The sequence below is a fragment of the Sipha flava genome, unplaced genomic scaffold (assembly GCF_003268045.1).
Source record: "Sipha flava isolate LNK unplaced genomic scaffold, YSA_version1 339_pilon_pilon, whole genome shotgun sequence".
In the NCBI taxonomy this organism is placed as follows: Eukaryota; Metazoa; Arthropoda; class Insecta; order Hemiptera; family Aphididae; genus Sipha; species Sipha flava.
The window spans coordinates 798,205-823,921 of NW_020273031.1; the positions used below are offsets into that span (position 1 = coordinate 798,205).

At 29.1% G+C, this 25,717-nt stretch overlaps 1 protein-coding gene across 2 annotated transcripts in view; it reads left to right on the forward strand.

Annotated features, from left to right (window-relative positions):
* The window catches only part of LOC112687252 (ankyrin repeat and fibronectin type-III domain-containing protein 1), a 152,607-nt gene that overhangs the window by 69,836 nt on the left and 57,054 nt on the right, over positions 1-25,717 (forward strand). For both annotated transcript variants that reach the window (XM_025559858.1, XM_025559859.1), the window contains one exon: positions 22,366-22,547. In XM_025559858.1, the coding sequence (XP_025415643.1) occupies positions 22,366-22,547 (182 nt within the window). The remainder of the gene's footprint in view (positions 1-22,365; positions 22,548-25,717) is intronic.

Here is a 25,717-nt window from a genome sequence, read left to right on the forward strand (position 1 = left end):
TCCATGAAAGATACTTGTACTGAAATGTCAACAAACATTATTTGTACTAGTGCTGAAAAAACAGAATCATTGAATGCTGACATTTTTACAACAGATTCTCAAATTTGGGAAAATATTTCTATCATGCATATTGAAGAAAATTCAAATTGTGCAGACCATGCTTCAAATTTTATCAAATTAAATCAAATACCCTAGCCTTCTCAAATCTAAGATAATTCTGAAATAGAAACTACTCAAATTTCACCAACTGAAATTATGACAGATATTGGATTATGGCCTGAAAATTTGTCAAAATATGTAGATTAAAGGATCAACAAAGGTATAATACATTTACAAAACTGTGATGAAGAGTTAATTAAAGAAAAATATTTTGTGCAAACAAGTAGTACTGGTAAATGGACACGTAAGTATAACACTGGAATGTTCAAGTGAAAATGTAAAAATGGTGGCATAATTGAATGATCATGGATATGCTTTTTTTCCTAACAAAGGTCGCCTTTTCTGTTCAATATATAAATTAATGTCTTTGACTTCATCGCATATACAGTTTAACACAGAAGGATTTTTCAACTGAAAAAATTCTAATGAAAGACTTCTGAAACATGAAACTTCAAAGAATCATCTCAATTTCTTTATAGCGTTTAAAGATCGTTCAACCATTCTAGGTCATATTGATGTTGAAGTTCAAAAACAAATGGACCGAGAAAAATTTTATTGGAAAATGGTTTTGACGAGACTTGTGAGTGTTATTAAGTTTTTATGTAAACGTGGATTGGCTTTATGAGGAGATAATGATCGTAATGGTTCTCAAAGTAATGGAAACTATTTTAGTTAACTAGAGCTTATTGCCAAATATGACGAGTTTTTGAAAAAACATATTCAAGGAACCAGTAATTATGGAAGTGGCAATACTAATTATTTATCTTCAACTATTTGTGAAGAGCCAATATAATGTATTGTATATCAACTATTTAACACTGTAGTTTCACGCATAAAAAATTATATTATTATTCTATATCTATGGATTCAACGCCTGACGAAGGTCATGTTGATCAATTGACCATAGTTTTTTCAATTTATGGAAGGTCCTAATCCTATTGAAAGATTTATAAAATTTTTACCAAATCAAAGACACAACACTCAAGAAATATTTTATGGTATAATAAATGTTTTAAAAGAATGTAATTTAAATTTAAAAAATGTTTGTGGTCAACCTTATGATAATGCATCAGATATGAGGGGTAAATATAACGGCCTTCAAAGTAAAATAATTACTAAAAACAGTTAAACCACTTGGATTCCTTGCGCAGCCCATTCTTTAAATTTATTAGGAAAATATATTGCTGAGTTTTCAAGATTGAAGATCATAAAAAATAGGTTGAGAACTTCAATGTATGATGATCGATTAAATTTGTTATCCATTATGAGAATTGAAAGTGATGTATTGGATTCTTTATCATTCAATGAGTTTATACTGCAGAAGAAAAATTAAGAAAAGTACCATATTTATAAAAAAAAATTTTTTTTTTATTACTTTAAAATTATTCAACTATAATTTTTTTATTTTAATTGTACTATTTAGTATTTACTGTATATTACATTTAATTAAACTGTAAATATAATTTAATAATAAGCAGTGTGAAAGTTCAATTTAAAACTATTGTTAAACTGATAAACTGTTTTATACTTTTTTTCACTCTAAAAGTTATGAAAAAATTAATAAAATTATTATAAAATTGCTATCGTTAAATAAATTTTGAAATTTGTGATTTGCAAAGCACGAATAGTGGTATTTTAAACTTGAATTAAACAAGTTTAGGCAGATAGTTTTAATGGGCAAGTATGCACATTTTTTATTTTTTTTCCTTTAATACATAGATAATGTTAATTTTTTACTGCTAGGAGCCTCAAAAAAATCGATTTGCCCTGAGTATCTGAATGTCTAAATCTGGCCCTGGAAAATACAGCTTGAAGTGCAAGATGTCAATACAAATTATAAGAACACGAAATGAACCCCATAATAGGTTTTTTTTTTTTTAGTACCCATGACAACCACAGATTATTGAAAATAATATAGGTATCTATATAGTCAGTGCGTTTCTAAAATCATTCGAATCAATGAATGGTGGGCAGATTATAAAAAATAATAGCAACTTAATGATCGTGTATACACAAGTAAATCATTTCAGCATTCAAATGTTAACAACCGATCTCTACAGACAAATTATTATCTAACGTACACATTTCTCATGACGTAACGTCAACCATTTTAGATTTTATTTACCAAGGAAATTTTCTATTGTAAAGAGATAATAAAAAAAAAGTTATTTAATGTAATGTGTACCATATCTATACTGCGATGACAGATATTATCTCATGATACATCGAAGAAATAAAATATAGAAAATTACAATTCAACTTATTGTGTCAGAGTACACATTAAAATACAAGAAATAAACGGAAGAAGACCAACTACTCGAAAAATGTATAATCCTTGGCATTACCATTTTTATCCTATACAGTCTGCTGTGATCCATCATCATCACTTTGAATTATTGTATTCCATAATCAAAATCTCTGCAAGACATTACGTCATCCCCAGGATGTATATGCGATCAATAAAATATCATAACGTAGCGTATACACGCCAGAAGCATGCCCGTCAAATATTAAATGTAGAATCGGAAATTTTTGTCTATGCGTTATTTACAGCAACTGCTGTTATTTTTTTTAAATTTTTTTTTTAATCTTATATGGGAATAATAGTAAGTCCAAAATAGAGTTAACAGATTAATACATTATTTCATTGCATCAGTACATGAATACATAATATATTTGTATAATTAGCTTGGTGTAAATAATTTGAAATTATATTGAAATACGCTAAAATATGTAAAATTATTGTATACGAAAAATAAAAATACATCAGTAAAATAGTAACCCATTTTATTATAATACACATTATTAAAAGCAGAATTCTAGAAACCATTCGAAATTGAAATGACAAATACTTTCTCCTTTGTTTCTATTTGATACTATGATTTTTTTTTAAATAATATAACAATCATGAATCAGAAATCCCAACGACCTTAACTTAGTGACTTTTGTACTCTTATATATCATTCAATTATTGAAACAATAATATATTGCATCAATGAGTATTCATTGTAAGTGGGTTGTTGGTATACATACATATATATAAAAATTCATCAATATTTTTCATTTTTAATGTTATAAAAAACATTTTATTTGTATGTATATATAAATGTATTGTTATTCAGTGAAATGAATCTTAAATGAAAATTCATCCAATTGACTTAGAAGAAAATTTTGTATAGTAAAATATTATTATAAGTAAAATAATTGTAATTTTTTCTTGCATAAAAAAATAATAATGGTCGTATGTACGAATTTTAATAATAGGTACAATATTATTATTTATTCATTTATTTTTTTTAGATGTATATTTAAATAAAAACATGATTTTGATTAGTTTTTCATTCGAATAAAAATTCTAATGAACATCTACTTAACAACTTAAGGCATTTATTTAACTCCTAAATTAATATTTTCATGGTGTGTGCATAACTAATTAAAAAAAATTGTTATAACTACCAAGTATCATAAATTATATATATATTATAGGCACGCGCAGACCTTTTTTTTCAGGGTATGCAAAAGGCTGCCACTGCCTACCCCCTCCTAAAACTGAAAGTTAATTTAAGCGTTCGAAATTCTGATCTTAATAACTATTTAATTTAACATTTTAATTTTTTTCCTAAAAAAAAGTGACTGAATAGCCATTTCTTAATTGTATGTATAACTGTCTTCATAATTAAAATTTAAAATAAATTACGAAAAAAAAAATTAAATACATAACACTTGAAATGGTTTGAGTAATACGTTTAAATAAGGTAAATAAATAAAAACGTAATTATATACTTAAATGAAAAACAAAATAAATTTGATAAATAATCAAAATTAATCATAAAACGATTCTGTGTACAGTTGAGTTCTTAATATCACCAATAATGTTTTCGGGATTTTAATTTATAGCCATTTCTTGTTCTGTAGTTGATAGCTATTAAATCTCGCTTGAATTATTGTATTTCTTAATTTCATTAACACATTAAATCGTTATTATAGCATATTATTTGTGTTTTAAAAATAAATTAAACTGTCTGAGACTGAATATAAAAATATAATAAAAATCTTAATGTAATACAAAATCACATAATATACATATATATATGTATAGTATACATAATATACATTATATCATAATAAGACCAAATATGTCATAATTTTTATTTATTTTTTGTAATTTTAGAAAAAAGACTCTATGTTTAGGGTATGCAGTTGCATACCCTGCTACCCCCTGCGCACGTCTATGATATATATATATATATATATATATATATATATATAAGAAATAACTCTTATTAAACAAAATATTGATAACCGTTAAAACAAGAGTGAATAATAATGATAGTTCTTAAATTTTATGGTTTTGTAGGTGTGTGGGTTAACACTTTTCTTGTTTCGTAGAAAATAAATATTCTCGCCTATGAACATAATAAATATAGCTAAGCATTTTGTTTAACTAATTTAGTTTTTATTAATACCTGTTCATTTTTTTCATATAAACGGCATATACATGACTATTTAATTAACATTTTTAAATTTTAGCTCAAAAGACAAAATTTATCCTTTTACGCCTTGCAGTTAACATCTTGTATACCGTATTGCATCTTGCTCTCGAACGTAATAATAGTTTAATTACACATACCTATTTGAACACGTAAAAGATTAGCTTGGTAATTCGATACATTTTTTGGATAACCGATTTTGTGCAACGGTTTGCACAAGAAAAAAAACACAACTCGATTGCGCACATACATTTTAGCTGCCCGTGACGAAAACCCCCGAAAAGAAAACTCGTTCGCCCACACAGACATACACGGTTGGTACTTGAAACCTGGTACTGGTCGCACATATAGGCTACAATGTGCTGCCAAGTATTAATAAAGTATGGCCGTGATGTAAGTTAGGCGATCGATAGTTTTATTTTCATGTTAATTTCACACATCCTAAAAGCATTCTTCCGTATGCGCAGTTTCCTTTCTTTTACAATCCATCACAGCGCTTTTATCGACCGACAATTCATTCGAGTTACGCCTTTTGTTCGTCGAGCGTTGTGCATTTGACGGCCCCCGGCTTGGACGGTCCGGCCCTTGCAAGTCTGCGTTAAAACCGTTCAGGGGCGGCAGTGTCCTACGGCCGTCGTCGGCGGTCGGATCAGTGGCGGTATTACACCTGCGGCGCGTGACGGACGAACGGTCGGCGGTGGCTTTACCGCGAACGGACTAGTCCCCGTCGTTCGGCGAGTCACCGTAAATTATGCCCGGGCGTCGTGCGCGCAGCAGTGACCGTCCGACCCGAATCCTACTGTGCCGTCGCAATTTTCGACGATAACAATATTGTCTCAACGTGCGCGGCATAACGGCCCGCGCGCACGCTCGCGTTCAATTACGCCGTGGCACGGACGATTTGTCTGACCGCTATCAGTCCCCCGGCCCCGGCGGAAGGGCTACATGGTCAACTGCGGCGGCGAGCCGAAACGTGACTTTTTGCTCGTTCTCGACGATTAATGAACCGAGAGAAAAATGTAATGTCACGGGACGCGTCCCTCGCCCACGCGGCCCCACCCCCGTTCCGTCACCCGTGTCCCTTGACCATAGCGCATTATGCTGTTTATCGCCGTTAAGTTTTTCCACCGGCTCCATAGAAACATTACCCGACCACTGCTACACGTACACAGTATTTATTTTTTTTTTCGTGTACACAATAGAACGGTGATTCTCGTCCTTTTATCGTTCGTGTCACCTTTAACTACTAGAATCAAACACCACGTCGTCTTAACATCAAAATAATAAACAATCTTAACTTAATTTAATATTTAATTTAAACCTAATTTTAGAATTATTCTTGAAATGACAAAAAAATAAAAAAATACGGTAAGCAGAAATATAATAAGTACACCTACAATTTATTAGAGTTAGGGTTCAATAAACATTGACAATTTTAAATTTGCAAATTGAAAAAAAAAGAGAGAAAATATAATAATGATTTGTTTAAAAACTGATGAGAAATTGTACCCCGGTGGTTTTTAAAAGTTGAGGAATGGTTGATGGAGGAAAGACCTAGACTCATATTGTCTTCTAGAATTGTAGAGCTATAATACTATTAGCGACTGTAGAACAACTGACAAACGACCCCGGTTAAGTTGATAAGGTAATCGATAATGCAGCGACTTCACAAATTAAAATACTGCACGTGTTTGTCGGATCAAAAGAATAAATATAAATAATATAAGGATACAAACTTAAAATTAGGTATATACGTGACGTGTTTTTGGCAATAATATTATTTTATTAAAATTAATTGTTTTCTATTTTTTTTTTTTTTTATTATTTATTATATATTATATATTTTATTTAATTTTAATTTCTATTTGTTTTTTTCATTGTTTTTCCTTTTACGTGGAGTTTACGTGACTCCCTTACACTCCGTCCATGTCACCTTGGATGGAACCACTTTAATAGAGCTATGCTACCGGAGATTATTGTAATCGGTTCGATTTCATTCGAAGGAAATGTACTGGCATTATTATTATTGTGCACGTTCAATGGTTTGTCTTACGACCTACAGAACCGAAGAAAAATTGAAATATCTCGTTCACTCATTAACAAACACCGGAGGACCAGTACCGGAACTTAAATTAACCGATTCTGGATCTGGTTAACTTTAAAAATTTAGGAACCGTAATCTTAAGGGTAGAACACAATTCCGTACGTTCACATTTTGTGATATGATCTTTTTTACATCTGGTTTGAATTCACACGTTGAAAGACACGATTCAATATAGTGTTATAATGCAACGTTACCGTAGTAAAAATACGATTCCGTACGTTATTTTTTTTTTTTAATTAATCAGATATGAGAAATGACAAAAAATAAATATCAACTTTATTTACCTTGTAGAATTCTCATACAAATTGATATCTCGCACCACATATTTTGATCCTGGCGACTCGAGCATGAAAAATGCGTGACAAGCCCAAAATCGATGTCACATATCGATTCATGTGAGATATTTGCAAGAAATATCATACAAGTATTCGTTTTTAGATTTTAAATAATGTTCAAAAGATAATCGGATAAAACTCTAACTCTAACCATTTCAAGAAAATCCTGTATAATGTTAATAAAATCGGGATTCTATAAATATAAAAATAAATACATAATTGTTTTTCGAGGCTTTGATCAATCAAGTTACACTTCAGTTATAAATATATAAAAACACACTATTGCAAAAAAAATTAAAAAAAAATAAAAATAACTACAGATATAAGTTTATTATACAAAAACTAATCAGTAAACTTTTCAATATATTTTGTTTAAAAATATCTACAGATTTTAGAGTTGGAAACAAACTCATTAGTCAAACGTAAAAAATAGGTCACCATTATATTTTATTATTTGTTTGAAAGTTTATTGATATATTACACTAAGCATATTTATTAAGTATAATAAAAAATATTAATTCAAATGTGTACGATGTGTAAATAATTTAGATTTTTTCTCGCTAAGAGGTCTTAATTAAATCTTAATAATTATACTACAATATATCAAACTACAATCAGTGGTGTTTCTAATTAATGTAAACAAATATATTTACATTTTACACAAAACATAAAAATTAATTGAAGTTTAAATATTTGTTGATTAACTTAATTTTTAAGCTTTATAATAGAGTATTCATTTCTAACTATATTCAAATACAAGTGCCTTAGTAAATTTTCAAAAAAAATATATCGGAACATCACTGCTAATAACAGTATCAACTTTTTTTCTAATAACCCAAAAGTACTTTTCAGAACACCTGTATTAACCGGTTCAAAAACCTTTTTTTTTTTTAGAAAACCAGAACCCTTAAAAAAATTAAATTAATAACCTAAACAATAATTTAAACTAAAAAAAACCCAATAGGTTCCAGTCCCTGGTTAACATAAAGTACTATTACCGAAATACATATTTGGTCTATAACTTAAAACTATTGAAACGTGCACGACTGTTAGTGAAAAACGAAGCACTGTACCGTACTCAGAGAAAAGATTGATTTGTTTGATTTTAGAGAAAACATAATTTAACGGTTCTAAAGTGATTTTATAAATTGTGGGATTATTATAAATTTCTGAGTAAGTACACGCATACATTTAAAATATTGTACGACGATTATTCGTTATGAAAAAATACGTAACATGATTGCCAATTAGAATCCTTTATGTAAGTAAAAAGCAGATCGCATGAATAAGGAAAGTTTTAAAATTTAATTGAGAGAGACGGAATAGTATATTATATTGTAGTATAAAAAACTAGAAATGAAATGTAGGGGTTTAAAGAAATCTTGTATTGTTATATTATTATACGGTTGTAATCTGAGTGTATTGGATCGAATGAGAAAAACAATGTACCAAAATAATGTTCAAAATAGATTTTAATGCATTGATATGAAACTATATACGCTGTAGTAGGAAATAAAATCACAAATAGAAAACCGTACTTTTAATACTAAACGTTATCAATGTATTGAAAATGGTCAATTAGAAGAAAACTTTTTAACAATACATACATACACAAGGTCAGTATATAATATACCGAATCGTTAAGTGTATTATCACATGTAAGTATGCTATTTTTATGTTTGTGTGTCACGTGAATACTTGAGTAGAATTTACTTCGGTGGCGTTGGGACCCATAACTGGAATCGTCGTTAGATTATTCGACCGATTGAAAGTATTTCGATATGTTTATTTTCACTTCCAACTACAATATTATATGCCATACACAAAATCGAAAACTTATAACGTTGGTATTCTTATCGTAATAGTCTGATAAACGCAAATATGTTTCCTCCGAGATGAGAAATATTATTGACCAATTTACACAGTAATTTCATTTGTTAACGTCTAGCACATTTCATCACGTTGTAATTTATTTCCCTATAAAATATATATACTTATCGATCAGTCGACATAAATTGTATTATTGTACGTGTGACTTTATTCAATATTTAAAATGATAGAGATAAGATTTCTCTGTTCAAATTAAAAGTATTTAATTGTATTATTACGAGTATTATTACACCTTATAATTACAATCTAAATTAAAACTAGTTTCTTTATTTTTTACTATTTTTTTATTCAAGCTAATATTAATTTTATTAAATTTGTGAAATAATTTTAACATAAAGCTGTGCAGAAAATATTCTGTAAGCATCCTGATCTATATTAAATAGAGCCATAATACTAGCATATAATAATTATTTCAGATTAAGAATATTTAATTTTTACTCTAGTTTAGGCACGAACACAAAGAAAGGTTATAGGGGTTTAAATTTCCTCAAATTATCAAACGAAATGTCATAAAAAAAATAACCTGTCGTCAAATTTAATAGTTATTTCAAATTTCCAAATTTCCCCATGAAATTTGCAAATAAAATATATAAATATATATTATAAAATGGAAAATAAAGCTATTTATCTACATTTTACATTTTACATATTTGAAATCCCCCCGCCCAACTAACATTTTTTCGTACGTTCAACCCTGCTTTAATTTATTACGGCTTCTTTGACTAAGAATTGTTCATGACCCAGTTACTGTACATCAGTTTTTACAGAGAATAATAACTATGTAATCTACTTATATATATATATTTTTTTTTAATTTATTTTAATTTAGTTGATATATCTACTTATATTATTAAACTATATTTTGTGTTCACTAATCTAAGATATATTTACGTAAACATTTATTTTACAAAAATAAACTGTGTGTACAATTTATATTTTTATATTGATCGACTAACTGTATGTCCGGCAAGCAAAATGTAGAATATTTTATAAATTACATCATAAATTATAAACTAGATGTATTCAAATGTATTATTTCTAACGTATAAAATAATAAAAATTTTAAAATTGAAATAAAAATTAAAATAATATTTGTTTGAGTTTATGATGTAAACGGATTAATTTTGCTACTTCAATACAAACAACCTTTTTATTAAATAACTCTTATAGGTCTGTTTAAAGAAGCAAACTGTTGCTTAATGTAAAATAATTATTTTTTTTTTTTGTCTCAGCCGCTGCAGCTCATCTGGTCATAACATGTTAATATATTTTTATAATATATCTAATCAAGCAATTGTTTTCATTAACAAAAAAAAATCTGTATGCTGAAAATATTGTTGCCTTGTTTTAGATTCTGAGTGAAATTTATTGATTTTACTATGATGTATACTTTTTATTATTTTTTTGTGTCTTTGTAAACGATTTTGACCTAATCATATGTAAATCATATAAGATTTTAGATAAAAAATGTTGTCTAATTGGTACTTAAATGTCAGTCATTTTATCAATTTTTTCAACAGCTTTCATACTAAAACAAAAAACTGCCAAAAATGTATGAAAAAACGGTACAATTAACGATATACCGATTACGACAAAATCGATATTTGTTTTTAATTTAATCAAAAAATAATAATCTTAATAACTTGAAATGTTTACTGAATGCTTATAACGAGAATGTCGATACAATAATTTTGGACAATAAATTGTGAATATCGTTTAAATTATTCTCGTATACGAGTAGGTGAACGCAGTGCTTGAATTGGGAAAAATTAAGTAGAGGAGCTCAGTCCAAAGATTAAAAACTGCGTACCTAGTATGCAATTATTTAACACTGACCCGTGGGGGCTTTTTTTTTTAAAATAGTATTTAAATATTTTTTGACGTTATGAAAGTATTTATGTTCCGTATGATAAATACCAACGCACATGATATAGAATTACGGTATTTTAAATTCTACGCAAAATTATTGATTCTACAATGAACATTTGTTTTAAAGTGTATATATATATAATATATATTTTCGTAGACAGAATAATAGTAGACAAACTCTAAAGTTTCGTGTCCATAAAGCTTTGATCGGAAATTAAATATATTTCAACGGGTAGATATTTTGAAATTCCTTTGATTTTATGAGAAAACCCAATTTATAAATATATCTAATAACATAAAGCAGCAGAAAATAAAAGTAGTATCATTCAGAGTGGTTTTTAAAACACATCGATTAATCGCTTTAAAATGAAAAAAATAATAAAAACAAATAAAATAAAAAAGTACACCAATCCCAGAAGAGCTACTTAAAACGTAATTTCCATGGGACTAAATCCCAACTGAGATGAGCTAAACGAAATAAATGGCTTACACTGAGCAACTTCTTCAAATCTTCTTTTTTTTCCACATCAAATATGTTAATAAAATACATTTTTTATTTGAATCGTTAACCTTTTAAACTGCAATTCTGCTAAAAACCGGGAGTTGAGAAAAAACCCTGCGTAACCCCGCTCGTCACGTTAACATCAAGTACTTTTCCCCGATCACAATGAAAACCAAAACTCTATAAACGATGCGTGAACAGCGTTAATTTTATATTAAAAAGTAAAAGTTCAAAATCTCTGATATTTAGTGAAACCAAATATTGTAAAAATAGGTTATATCGTAAAAAGAATCCTGAAACTTGATTTTTCTCGTTATTTTTTGACTAATGTACGATCGTTTTTTTTTTTTCATACTCGAACAAATGTAATTCTAATTGTAATCTTATTATTAAATTTTCGAAATGGTAAAAAAAAAAATTAAAATATTTACTATTGAATTTACATTAAATTGTATTACATTATATGAACTCTAAATTTGCATAATAAATGTTCATGAAAAATATAAATATTGCTAAACAATTATTTACAGTTTCCAATTATATCCATCCGAAATTTCATAAAAATGATTAGTACAGAAAAATATCGTAAAAAATTAACTTATATTCACATTTAGTAGGTCATGTACAATCCGAAGACATTCAACACAAACCGTAATCACCCAAAACTGTACAGACTTTTTAATGTATTTGTCTAAATTTTATCCTAGCAGTTCCTTAGAATATCTGCACTAACGAATTTATCCGCAACGACTTTTGCATTCGAACGTTAACGTTAAATTAACAAGCTTTTTCGTGTCATAAAAACCCCGCAGAGGATTCAGCCGCTATAAAAATGTTCTCGTCGTATAAGTTTCACTCTTAAACAAATCCAATGTAACTCGTCCAGGCACTAGAAAAATTAATTGATGCAGGGACTGACTTTCAACTATATTACTTTAGTGATATCATGTGAGTTAATCTTTCGCTATATCTTTTATCAACCGTCTTCGTTGTTTCTCTCTCTTTTTTTTTTCACCCGTGTAATTTTCTCTGTCTACTAATTACTAATATTAATAACGGCAGTAAAAATATCATATAAATATTATATAGGTAGTTGGTTACCGATTGTTATATCTCACAATAATATAATAGTTATGCCATATTATATCCTCGTGAACTCTTCCAATTTGTATTCACGAAGGCCAACAAAAAAATGTGTTTACGTGTTTATAATGGAAACGTACTATTTCGTGTGGTAAAAAATAATTGTTAACCAATTAATGAACCAAACAAAATTTTACTTTACTTCTAAGTAAAGATTGCTGTATTTAACTATGACGAAACGGAATAAATTCTGATATTTTCAGTCCATATCATCCATATCCATTTAGCAAAATAAGTAGCGATTATTTATCCCTTGATCGAATATGGATGAATATTATAACACACTTCCGATAGGGATAATTGTTGCACATGTGTGTTCTAGAACATTGTGATCAAATACATTACAATCATACGTGTTTATAATTACGTATTATAAACAAATAGCTTATACATTAACAATCCTATTTTTAATTTTCTACTTTTCTAGATTCACGTTGACTTGGAAAGTAGATTTTTATTAATTCATCTGTTAGTTTATGAGCTCAAACTTCTCTGAATTGCATTGTTTCATTAAAAACTGGATGGTATATATTTAACTATAACAAGTCAATATTCAATAAGTATTTTACATAATAATAATGAAATATTAAATATTAGATAATCCAAATACTATTTAATAAAATACATCAATATATGTCTCAACATTTTATTTTTACTTCTGATTGTACAACAAATAAATCTACAACATTAAATGAATCTAGAGTGTTCATTCATATTCATTGTATTCAAATTAAATTTATTTACTGTTGGAGTCAGTTGAATTATCCGAATTCATGAACTCACAACATGAACCTGTCAATCTATCAATCAGGTAGGCCAAAAGTATTTTGTCTTAAAGTATTATCATCAATATGCTGGGAGAAATTATTTTATGAAATCATTAAAATATTTGATTGCTTGTTTATATTGCAAGCAATGTTATATTTCTGTGTGTATACATCTTTCTAAAAACTGTTCGATGCAAAGCATTACGTGATGCGTTTTTGTAATTTAAAAACTTTTCAAATCCAACTAAGTTTAAATTCTGTTTTTATTTATTTATTATTATATTTGGTCTACAAATTTCAATACATTATGCGCATTTCACATCATTCTCTTTAAAGATGTGCATATTTTTTCCACTGAGTTTTTCTGCAAATCACTGGTCTTGTATGGAATTGGTCATAATTTTACACTTAAAATATAGTTTTAAAGTAAGATCGACATAGAAAGTATAAACGTATTACGAGTACATTTAAAATAAAAGTACACACTTAAAAGTGCTAGTTTTTTTCCCCCTCATTATTAACTATAACAATTATTGAATCTCTATTTTATGTACTACTTATAAGTGAGAGAACATGATACGATATGTAAAATAATTATAGTAAGAAAAATATCTTAATTTTAATGGTCATAAATATTACACTTTCGATCGAAAGATTGTAAAAATACATTTCTCATATTTTATAACGATCGTAAATAATTGGCTACCAGCATAAGTTCACATATTGAATGATTTATAGGTTACTCAGATATAAAGAAACGTTAGCAATTTAAAAAGTTATTTATATATATTGGTCGTTTCCAGATATTGTTCTAAATATTAAACGTAATTTAAAAACAGAATAAAAAATTAAATAATTGCGATTACGTATGAAACATGATGGAAAATTATGTAATAATTTCATGCGCTTTTTTTCTCTGTTTATGTTTGTGTGTGTTTATTTAAATATTATATTCACATCAACGTAATAAAAAACGATCCGTGAAATAATGAGAACACACTTCTAACGCCTTTATATTTTTATGAACATAAAACAAAAAATAAATATAAGAAAGAAGGGCGTACACATTTTTAGTTTATAAAAAATGAAGGGCATAGCCCCCACGGACATTTTCCTAGAATTTACGCTTCTGTGACTAAAATACATAGGCCATCTTCTACATTCATTTTTATGTTGAATATAGAACCAAAACTCAAATCTATTAAAAAAACTGTCTGTTTTTAAGTATTAACATACACATACAGTAAACTAATAGTTTTATTTACAAATAACTTGCATGTACTATGTATGTAGCAGTTAATATTTTATGTAGTATACGAGATATGTATATAAAAATAAGATAACATGGAGACGATTACCCCTTATTTAGAAAATAGAAACGATTTAATATTTAACCGCAACATCCGAAATAGAATAGCTTTTAGAATATAGAATCCATTAACGCGACTGTACAATCGATTTGTAATCTAATTTATTTCAAGAATCATTTGATTATCAACAACCGATGTGATTGGACCCAGTCATAATAATATAATAATATAGGTATAATATTATACCTTCCTCTGTATTTGTAGCTGTGCCCAGCCACAACGGTTCAAAAATTGTTTCCGGCGCCACTGCAACTTAGCGAAAGAGAGAACAATCGAATTTCTTTTCCCCATATATTATTGCTATAACCAAGAACTCAAAACTGGTAATGTTTTCTCAAATTGGCTTAACGGGTATAATTGATGTTAGCTACTTAAATATATTCAATAATAACTGAAACCAGGTATTTACACAAGGAAAGGATTTAGGGGTTCACCCCCTCTCGAAATTCAGGAAAATTATTAAATATATTTTTACAGAGCAAAAGTAGTTTTTATATATTATATAATTATGAAAATATACAACAATAACCTCCTCCAAAATATTTTTTTTGTGTGCGCACCTGATTTGAACGAAAATGAGTTCAGTAGGTAGAAAAATAGAAGAATACTTATTGATGGTAATTGTCAAAATATATTAAGTTGTAGAGTGCAAAGACATCAATGAAGGACAGTATTTAAATTACTAATAAATAATAAAAATCACAAATGAAAACAGTAACAATTAGTTACAATGTATACAAAAATACAGGCACTGATACAAGGGGGAGGGCTATGGAGGCTGAATATCCCCCTTAGACATTAGGTAGAACCATATTGGACTTAGGTACTTAAAATATATATTTAAAAAATTAGACGTAAGAAAAGCTTCTTACAAATCGACATGCGCAACAAATTATGGCAGTCACTCACTTTACAAGCACTCCCCTTTTTCATTTCTAGACCTTCACCTGTAAAAATACCATACATGATTCGTTTTTCAAGATAACTAACTATATATTGTTTTTAAATTTGGTTCCTAAATGAGGCACTAATCTTACGTTAATCATATGTATTTAATTTATCCAGATGCAGGTAAGGTTTTGTTATTGATCATAATATTCAGGCAGTGGTCTTTTTTCAAGATTATTGTAATATGAGTGTATATTTTTTTTTTCGTTTATTTTTCATTTCAATATTTTTTCGATTACACAAATCTGTTCTTTTAGGTTTAAAAATGCACTAATGATTTTCTTATCAATATTATTACCTTTGATATAACCGTCAGCTTAAATACGATACTTTACAGCTTTTAATTGTCGACATTTCTATCAGATGCAAATATATAAATCCGGAAATAATTCGTTTCCTTGCGAGACCTCTGCTTCAATACTATCATTATTACATTATGATATAATTATGTTATAATATAATTGGGTCCCAAATGACCTTTTCTCAATAAATTAGGTCCCGAAAAAAAAAGTTAGTAGGTAAATTGAGTCCCAGAAAAAAAATTAGTAAATAGAGTTCCAGAAAGAAAAAAATAGGTATACGACATATTTGTTATTTATTTTATATCTAACAACCTTTATTAGAAGTCAAATTTGTAATTATGATATAAATTATATACATCTACTTAATTTTTATTATTAAAATTAAGTTTAAATATATGTATTTTTTTTTAATATTCTATTCTTGGTAAAAATTTAAATGATACGGATTTAACAAACTCAAAACGGGGTACCGTATTATTAAAGTATTTTGTCATTTGCTCTCTTATTCTTTATCGAACGTACTATTATTTTTTCGTATTATGCTTAAACATTTTACTTGCGTTTCTGACTATATTTATAATAATTCGTCAGCAAAATTAAGATAATTAGGACGTAAACTATAAAAGCGTTGGTTTAATCGTGAATTGTTTAATTCTTAACAATTTGTTGTACACACGATAGTAGCTGCAAATTCAGACCAAATATTTGAAGAAAATATAGAATTTGGTGAGATATAAGTAGATAAGTGGGTTAATAGCCAGAACCCAACTTACTACCTATTTTTTTCCGGTAGTTAACTTATCGCACATAAAAGGTACTCGAAATATAGCAGACACAATTAACCTAGTCCTTGCTATAAAATCTGTTAAGCAATGGATTAAATAGTTAGTTGAATGTTTGGGGTGAAATCTAAATTGAGTATTTGGGATAATTCCTTTAACCAACAGACTTGAGCGAATTCTTTTGAAGATTTCAAAAAAGTTTTTCTCGCATAGGAAGTTGACTGATTGATCTGTTCGAGGTATTTTGATAAGTGTTTAAGCTTGCCAGACTTATAAATTAAATTAATCATATTATAATCTATATGTATAAAATTCAAAGACCATTCACTCTCACTCACTGATCGCTTAATCTCAAAAGTGACAAAATGTCTGAGCATGAAATTCAACATAGCGGTTTCTCTAATACTCTAGATATACAAAAAAAAAAAAGGGAATTTATCGAAAATTAAATTTTTAAGGTTCAAAACAGTTTTTGGCTTGTTGTATACATTGGATATAAACGTAATTTAATATTAAATATAAATTATCGAGTTTCCTCTTATATAGATACATATAATGTGTAATATGCTTTATAGGCGCAGGCAATTAAAACTTAATAGTACAGTAATCCCTCGTTATCCGCAAAGGTTACGTTCCAACAAACCTGCACGGATAGCGAGACCATAAATTAATGTAAAAAGGGAGGTTAGGTTTAATTTTTTTTAATTCCTACAACTAATTTATTTATTATCTATCGTATTGTTTCTTCATTTTTTACGTATTTCTCGAACACTAGAATCATTTATTTTGTACGTTTTAGCAAGTGACGCTCAGTATCACCATTTTTTAATTTATCCAAAATTTCAATTTTTTGAACGATTAATAAAAAAACATTTTTTCTTCTTTTTATTGACATTTCACATTGAGAAGTCATTTAAAAATATTTTCACTACTAAATTTATTAAACACTGCTGTACATGCGTCACGCACAAATATCACCTTACAAATGAGCAATTGACGATTATTAATCGTGCGTGTGTAAGTAACTTTTTGTGGTTTATCTCCAATAAGTATAAGTATGTATAATGTATATGTGTTATACCTATAGCGATATAACAACAATTATCATCATGTCAAAAATAAATGTCTACAACGTTCGTGTAATAACGGTAAAACGTTATCGCAATCGCAATCACATTAATAATATGTTATCGTGGACCCAACCGCGGATAAAAATAACGCGGATAACAAGGGATTACTGTATATATTTATTGAAGCTCTACGAGAAAATACTGCTTAAAAAAAAGCTCCGTGGCTGAAAAATGTTAGGAATCGCTGATCTAGTACCATACAAAGTTTATATTATAGACTCCCTCCATGAAAATAAATCCTGGTTGTGTCATTCTCCCGGTAGGATTTGTTATTCTCGTTTCACAATTTCTCTTCACTATTATAATCTTATTTAGGACTACGCATCGATCATCCACTGTCGAAGGTCGTCGGTCACACGCGTGTATGTTCCCGCATACGCGAACCTAATGAGCAAAGGGACGTTGTTGTATTTATTTTGTTGTTGTTGTTGTTGTCGTCGTAGTTGATCGTTGTAGATAGAATAGAGCACGTTGTAAGGCATCAATAATATTATTGTCACCGACCTTTGGCTTTGTATTCACCTCGTGGTGTACTGTCCTAGCAGCTCTGATACAATCGTTTCGACGGGTGCGGCTTTCGGACAATGTGCAAAGACTGTGCGCGCAGGGTTTTGCGTGACAAAAACACGCTGTGTTTGCATATTTTCTTATATTCTCATATTTTAACACACGGTGATTATCGGTCAACATTTTTTTGCGCGTAGAGATCATTCAACTATAGAAGATTATTTTCAAACCATAAAATACAATATTATTAATCTATGATTTAAAAAATATTTATGATTGGAAAACGAATTAAGAATTCGATTCATTTGAATCCAATTGTAGTTTTGTTTCAGAAAAATTACTGAAAAAAAATCGAAAAAAAACTAGTTAGTAGCAATAGTTCACACATTTGATCTAAAAAAAATTGTAAATTATTGTAAATTGCGATGACAAACGCATTATCGCGTATCAAATGTTGATAATAGTCTGGATTTAAGAGGATTTATACATATTTATACATTTTATTACAGACCCGTATGCTTCAATAAAATCGACGAGAACGAAAGGATGAGATTCGATGATTCCGTTGAAGACGTCATCGTCGCAGACCTTGTACACGTTGGTAAAATTCGTTTTATACCACAACCATAAGTCGTATTCTCTCGACCTTTCTTCCCAGCCCCTCTCCACCCACAAAGAAAAAAAAAAATTACCACTCTCACGAAATATCGTCACTGTTGTCCACTCTGCGTGCACTGAGCAGTTGCACTCTCATCCGGACGACTCTCGTCGATTCAACTTTCGACTCCCGTCACGATAACCGTTATCGTTTCCGTCACGACAGGTCCACCGAACTTAATACGTCCGTCGTCATCACTCCGTACGCACTGTCCGAGCACGTCCTCACACGTTGCGATGATGACTTTTTGTTGTTAGTATTTTTAATGTATATACACAATTGTAATGGGTCCGGTTCAAATTCATTACGGTTTATGCCGAACGCGGCCACGAGGATTAACGTCAAACCACTATACGATAATACGTTTTGATGTTCACGTACGACGTTCAGAGCCCAAGATAAGGGATACTCCTTTGGTCGCCACGCTTAGTCGTGCGCGCACCGTCCTACTCTCGGATTTAATTAAAACCAGAATGTCCATATTCGAACTGGTACACGTATAAATCGCGCGTGTCACCGTGGCACTAGAAACGCTTCATAGAGAATCGATTTAATGTTATGTAACAATCACTCTGACGGTATTATAAAGTCAAACCTCTGTTTGATAAACTTAACGGTTTTTTGAAAAAAAAAATCATTAAATAGAAATACAATTTTTTTTTTTTATTCAAAACACGTTTTTGATGTACGAAACGTATGCGAACAATATGTTAGCATGGCCCCTCCATAGAATAATAACGTAAAATAATAATGCTGTATGTTTATAAATGATAATTGATATTATTTTATATTTCTATGTATATATATATATATATATATATATATATATATAAATGTGAAAATGGAATATTTATTAAGCAAGTTCTTTGAAACTACTCATATACAATTTCATCTCAATTTTTTTTTTTCGATGAATGAGTACCTCGCGGACCAGATTATGTGCTTAATTTCTACAAGTTTATTGAGTAATTATTTATTTATAATTGATTATTTTTCAATAACCCAAGACACAGCACGACGAAAAACACACATTAAAACTGACAGTTAAAACTGTCGATTAGACCACCACTGGGCAGCTGAATTAAAAGTTGAACGGTTAAAAAGTTGACTTGTCAGAAGGAGAATACTGCTTCTAAGTTCTAAGCTTAGGTTAAAACGAGAAGGAAAACGAAGATTATGATTATTTTTTATTTGCCTATAACAAATCAATTTAATATTAATGTAAGCATTTATTTTCTCGGGCGAACCCGTGTAATTCAGTTAGTACCTATAAATATAATATATACCCATATCAACATAGTTAACATAGCTATAGATATTAGGTACTTATTTTAGCGCGTTGGTTCAGTCGTAATTAAACAATTATATAAAATAAATGCCAACTATCAATTTTAATTTCCTTTTTATTTTTTTGCTGCTTTACTCACTCTGGCCCGTCAGATTTTAAAGTTCTATAAATTAGCTCATATCTATTATAGACTTTACCACAGGAATTTACTAAAATTTATCAAACTAATCATTCACCCACTGATTATCATAAAATCAAAACAATTGTGATTCGTTTGAAATTTTGGTAGAATATTCATAACACTAGGTACTATCTATGTATGTACTAGTATGTACCTTTTTTTTCGAAACTGTTGTAGGCTCTGAGCTGGATGTATAATTTTTTTTTCTTCAGTTTTTGGTAACATAGGAAATGTCTTATTTTGTCTAATATGTTGATTTTAATTATAACCGATTTAATTATATGTAAATTAATACAGAATAAACGAATAAATATATATATATATAACTTGAATATACTACGTCTGTGTGCTTGTTCCACTCTAAAATTCTTTTATAGATCGAAATACTAATTGCTGTGATCTAAAATAGTAAAATATCTTCCAGAAAAGTGTTATTATATGGATGGATGCATTAAAATTCATGACGAATAGTGACCAAAGTAGCTCCTCGCTGTTTCCGAAACTTTCGCCATACTTTTAAAAGCTCCTAAATAAAAATTAATATTATATAATTGTAGAATAGTAATATAAAATCAGTTCGTTAAACATAAACGTATTTTCAATGAAAATACCACCGATTCATTAAAACAAATCCGTTACCGATAGAGAGTTTTGTCCGAGTAAACTTTACTTTTCCATACCCACATTTTTTCACGCCTCACCAACAGTGACGGTGACAGCCATGTTTGTCGATCCATTATCCGATTCTTACATGAATTTATTGCTATTGTGTTGTTTCAATGTTGTACCGCTCGCCGTTGCTGTCAAACGTACGTACCACTGCGCGCGCATAACTCACACAAGCACTCCGCAAATGCAATCTTACCCGTACGTAATATTCTATTCATGTATTACGTATAACCAACGTATAACCTGAAGCCCATTGATTCGAAATGCTGTTTCTATGAATTATATCTATCTACTATTATTGGTGTTGATGAATGTGTATGCAATTCCTTAGTGACGAATCTAATGGCGTATTTATGCGGAACGGTGGTACAGATTCCTTTAGTATCTTTTTTCTCTGTAAGTATTTTTCGATAATTATTGATGAATGTTTGGAATCCATAAAATTATGACATTTCATCCTTACTTTATTGATTGAACTACGCTATAATTAAAATAACGTAGTTACATTATTGGAGTAATTAGTAAGTAGAGTGTAAATATATCCTCTCCTCTGGGAAAAATCCTAAATACGTCATTAAACGAATATGAAACCAATATTGTAGATTTTCTGTAACTTACACAGTTAACGCTGAAGTGAAAGTTCAATTACTTTTAAGAATAACAGAACGACTTTTAGAATCATATTACCATGTTTCACTGAATAAATAATAATAATAATGATAATATACATATAAGTATGTGGCCGACAAATAATGGCATCAAGTTAACAATTCCAGCATTTTGATTACTTACAATAAAATATGTTGAGTTCATCAATATAAATGCTGCTGAGAGTACAATTAATTATACAGTACGAAAAACGATTTTGTTTTAAACTTTTTTTTGTTTATCATTTAACGTATAGCAAACACTACGGACTTGATTAAAGAGTTATGTCGCGGGAAACACAAAAAAACCAAATGTGTGTAGGAAAAAAAATCAACATCTATGCATAATAATAAATGTTATGCTAAAAGATAAGTTGTATTAATCACTGCAGTGTTTGTTACATATAAATGAAAAATACTGGTCGTGCCTATCACGATTTATGATTACGTTTACGTAATGCGCATTAAATAAACAAACACGCACACATAACACGTAAAAAACTTTGTAATTGATATTTGGTTAAGTGCGAGAAGGAACGGTCCGATCAGTTGCATGACTTGTTCACTGGACCAGTTGAAAAACGTAATTATTATTTAAAGCAATGATCGAAATAATGTTCCCAGGGAAGACGAAGAAGGAGAAGAAGAAGAAGACAACGAAGAAAAAATAAACGTGAACGACATTTTGGAATGGTTCCCAAGGTCAGTGTCCTCGGACAGCATCGTAGAGTCCACGTATTGTGTGGACTTGGTGAGAAGGTTACCGTCTCCATTGTCCATAAAGGTGAAAGGAAGTTCCTGCACCGGTAAGTGTCTTGTGTTATAATTTTTATTTTTATTTTTTTCTTCCTTTGCCTGAGACTAGATCCTCCCCATTGTCCACGTAGTTCTCATCACGGTCCCTTTGACCAATTGATTATTATTATTATTATTATTATTATTATTATTATTATTATCATTATTATTTTCATTCCAACGGTGGCTGGCTAACGAAGTACTGAAGTGGTTTTAAACATTTCTTAAATAATAACATAACAACTTTACTAATCTATTTTAGGAAAGATATTATTCTACAAAATACATATTGTTTAAGCCTGGCGTCGATTATAACGCATATATGAAACATGAATTGTTATGTTGAAGAGCATCATAATAGACTTCCAAACGATGTATGACGATATTTTACTTATACTTAGTTATGTGTAGCTACATTGTCGAAATTAATATAACGTATAGTACAAGTATTACAAAAGAACTGATTTTTTTTTTTTTTTTTTAACGAATGAAACTATAACACTCAATTGGCAATCGATAAATGTTGTGACCATTTTAATTTCTTTTAAAATTAATTGTTGCATTATTATTTTAACGTATAATAATATTCCAACACAATAAATTTTAATAACCATGTTCGAATGGAATGTCAGTTTATCGAACATTACTGTGAACCTTAACAATATATTCTGTTTCCGTTACTTGAGTTTATGAGTATGTACCATACAATTATTTTCACCCCTGACGAAATAGGTCCTCATAATGTGCTTCCCGGATTACTTAGTTAATATCGCAGTCTACATGTTATTATATAACATTACACAGGGATTAAATTCATTAAAGTAGATCATTAAAATAAGTAGGTATAACTTATTTAAGTGTACAAGTAAAAAACCGTAATGCAATGTAATTACATAGAACTTAACACGAATTCGCGTACATTTCAACGGTAAATGCACTATATCTGAACTGGATTTGATTACATTTTTATGACCAATGATTTTTTAAATTAATTTATTTTTAAGCTAATACAAACAATGTTTACATTGATTTAAGATTTATCTGTACCTATCATAAAGTATAATATTATATCCATTGTAATACAATTAATTGTGGTTTTATTTGTACGCATCTTATGTCTAATATCTGAACTATTGTTACGATATGCTAGTCAAACTTTAAACAAGTATCTTCAATCTGCAACTTAAAAGAGTTGAAACGCGTTCAGAGTTTTAACTGAAACGTGTTTTAAGTACTTTTACATAAGTAGATAATTAAGGTTTAGAGCGTAAATCTTAATGATTATAAAATCTTACAAATAATGTACAGTACTGACATTTTCCATCCAATTCTTAAAACGTTTTATATCATAAACAAACTTCGTTCCTTAAAAACATGGACAGTTGAAGCTTGAAAGATGTTTACGTAACATACACTTTGTTTCCGTTGTCGCATCCACTTCGTTAGTTAATTTCCGTTCGAAACTTTACGCAAAAGTTTAACGAAAGTTGAAAGAAAAATTAACTAACGAAAAAAACCAAACATTCATCAAAATGAAAAACTTTTATTATTATTATGATTTATTATTTTTTTTTTTTTTTTGCTATGACCTTACACTTATAGTTAAATTTGTCACACAACGTTTAACACGGAATGATATTTCCACTAAATATACAACATATATTATCTCTCTCTATATATATATATAATTGTACCTACAATATTAGTATTCACTAAAAATTTTAATTCCATACAGCTATTACTTTTTGAGTTGTATCGAATTAAGTTTGATTATACTGAAAACTGCTATCCCGTAAGTTTTGCCGTTTTTTTTTTTTTGCTCATCAGTTTTTCACAATTATTTTGAAAACTATTGAGGAATTCCAAAAATGTTCACTAGAACAAACCAAATCGAAAACGTTTCCTATCAAAAATCTTCCTTTTGACGATCGAAGCTTTCTGGTTGAATTCGTGTGGAGAGACAAAAAAATATATAAAAAACACGCTTCATGATAAAAACAGTACCTTAAAATCTTTAATGTCAAAGTAAAATAAAACATTAAAATGCAACAATTTCATAACGTTTTATGTATTTTAAATGTATTAAGTATATTTTGTTTCTGGTACATCAACTTCGAAAATATGATACATTTTTGATATTTTCACACTATAAAACATTGGTTACATCTATACTTACGTTATTTAATTTTGTTTTACTTTGTTTATACAGATTCAAAAACATTTTCCTATATTATTTACTTATTATAAACCATGATAACTACGTTATATTAATTTGTTTAAACACTTTTTAAACACTTTTTTCTTCGTCACCAAGTTGGTACGTTTTTATATTTTTATTTATATTTAAATAACTGAAGCTGGTACATTGTTTTCCGGATTTATTTATATTATAAGGGGCCTTTTTTTTCAAACTTATTATGTATATCTCAAAACGAATTTAAAAAAACCAATTTACTTAAACACTGTTCTCCTTTCATCTCTAAATACTTCAATTTCTTGGAATAATACATTACAATAACATAAACTGAGAACAAGTTTTTTCCTCCCTAAAAAATTATTTATTTTTTATTATTCATATGTGATGTGCTACATATAATCTATTATATAAATATGTCTATACGACAGTAGAAGTGTATGATAAAAAAATTATTATAGATAGGAAATATTTCGATTATAGTTATGGCGACTTTCTTCAAATTTTCAAACGCTTTTTAATCTATTATTAATATAAACAATTCTATTAATTTCGAGAATTTCTCATTAATTCCCATCTTAATGGCATCAGTACCACTCTTTCAGCTTCTTGGTTAAGATTGAAATACGGTACCGGCTTTAGTGTACGGTACACAGGCCCGGCTCAAGTGATTAAACAAACATAGGCGAAATTTAGTTTTTGCCGTCCTTTACGTGTAAATATTTTATTAAATATTTTTTTTTTTATACATAAAAATTGTCCAGGAAAATGCCGCCCTAGGGGTGGGCCTATGTCACCTACCCCTTGAGCCGGGCCTGACGGTAAAACACAAAGCATTTCACTTCTAAAATATGTAATCGCCAAACCCTATGTACTAAAAAAAGACTACGATCGTCATCAGAGCATCAGACGTCACAACGTCAATATCTCTTTCGTTTCTATACGATTCTATTCAGGCCGAATCAGACCTTAGACGATGAATGAACG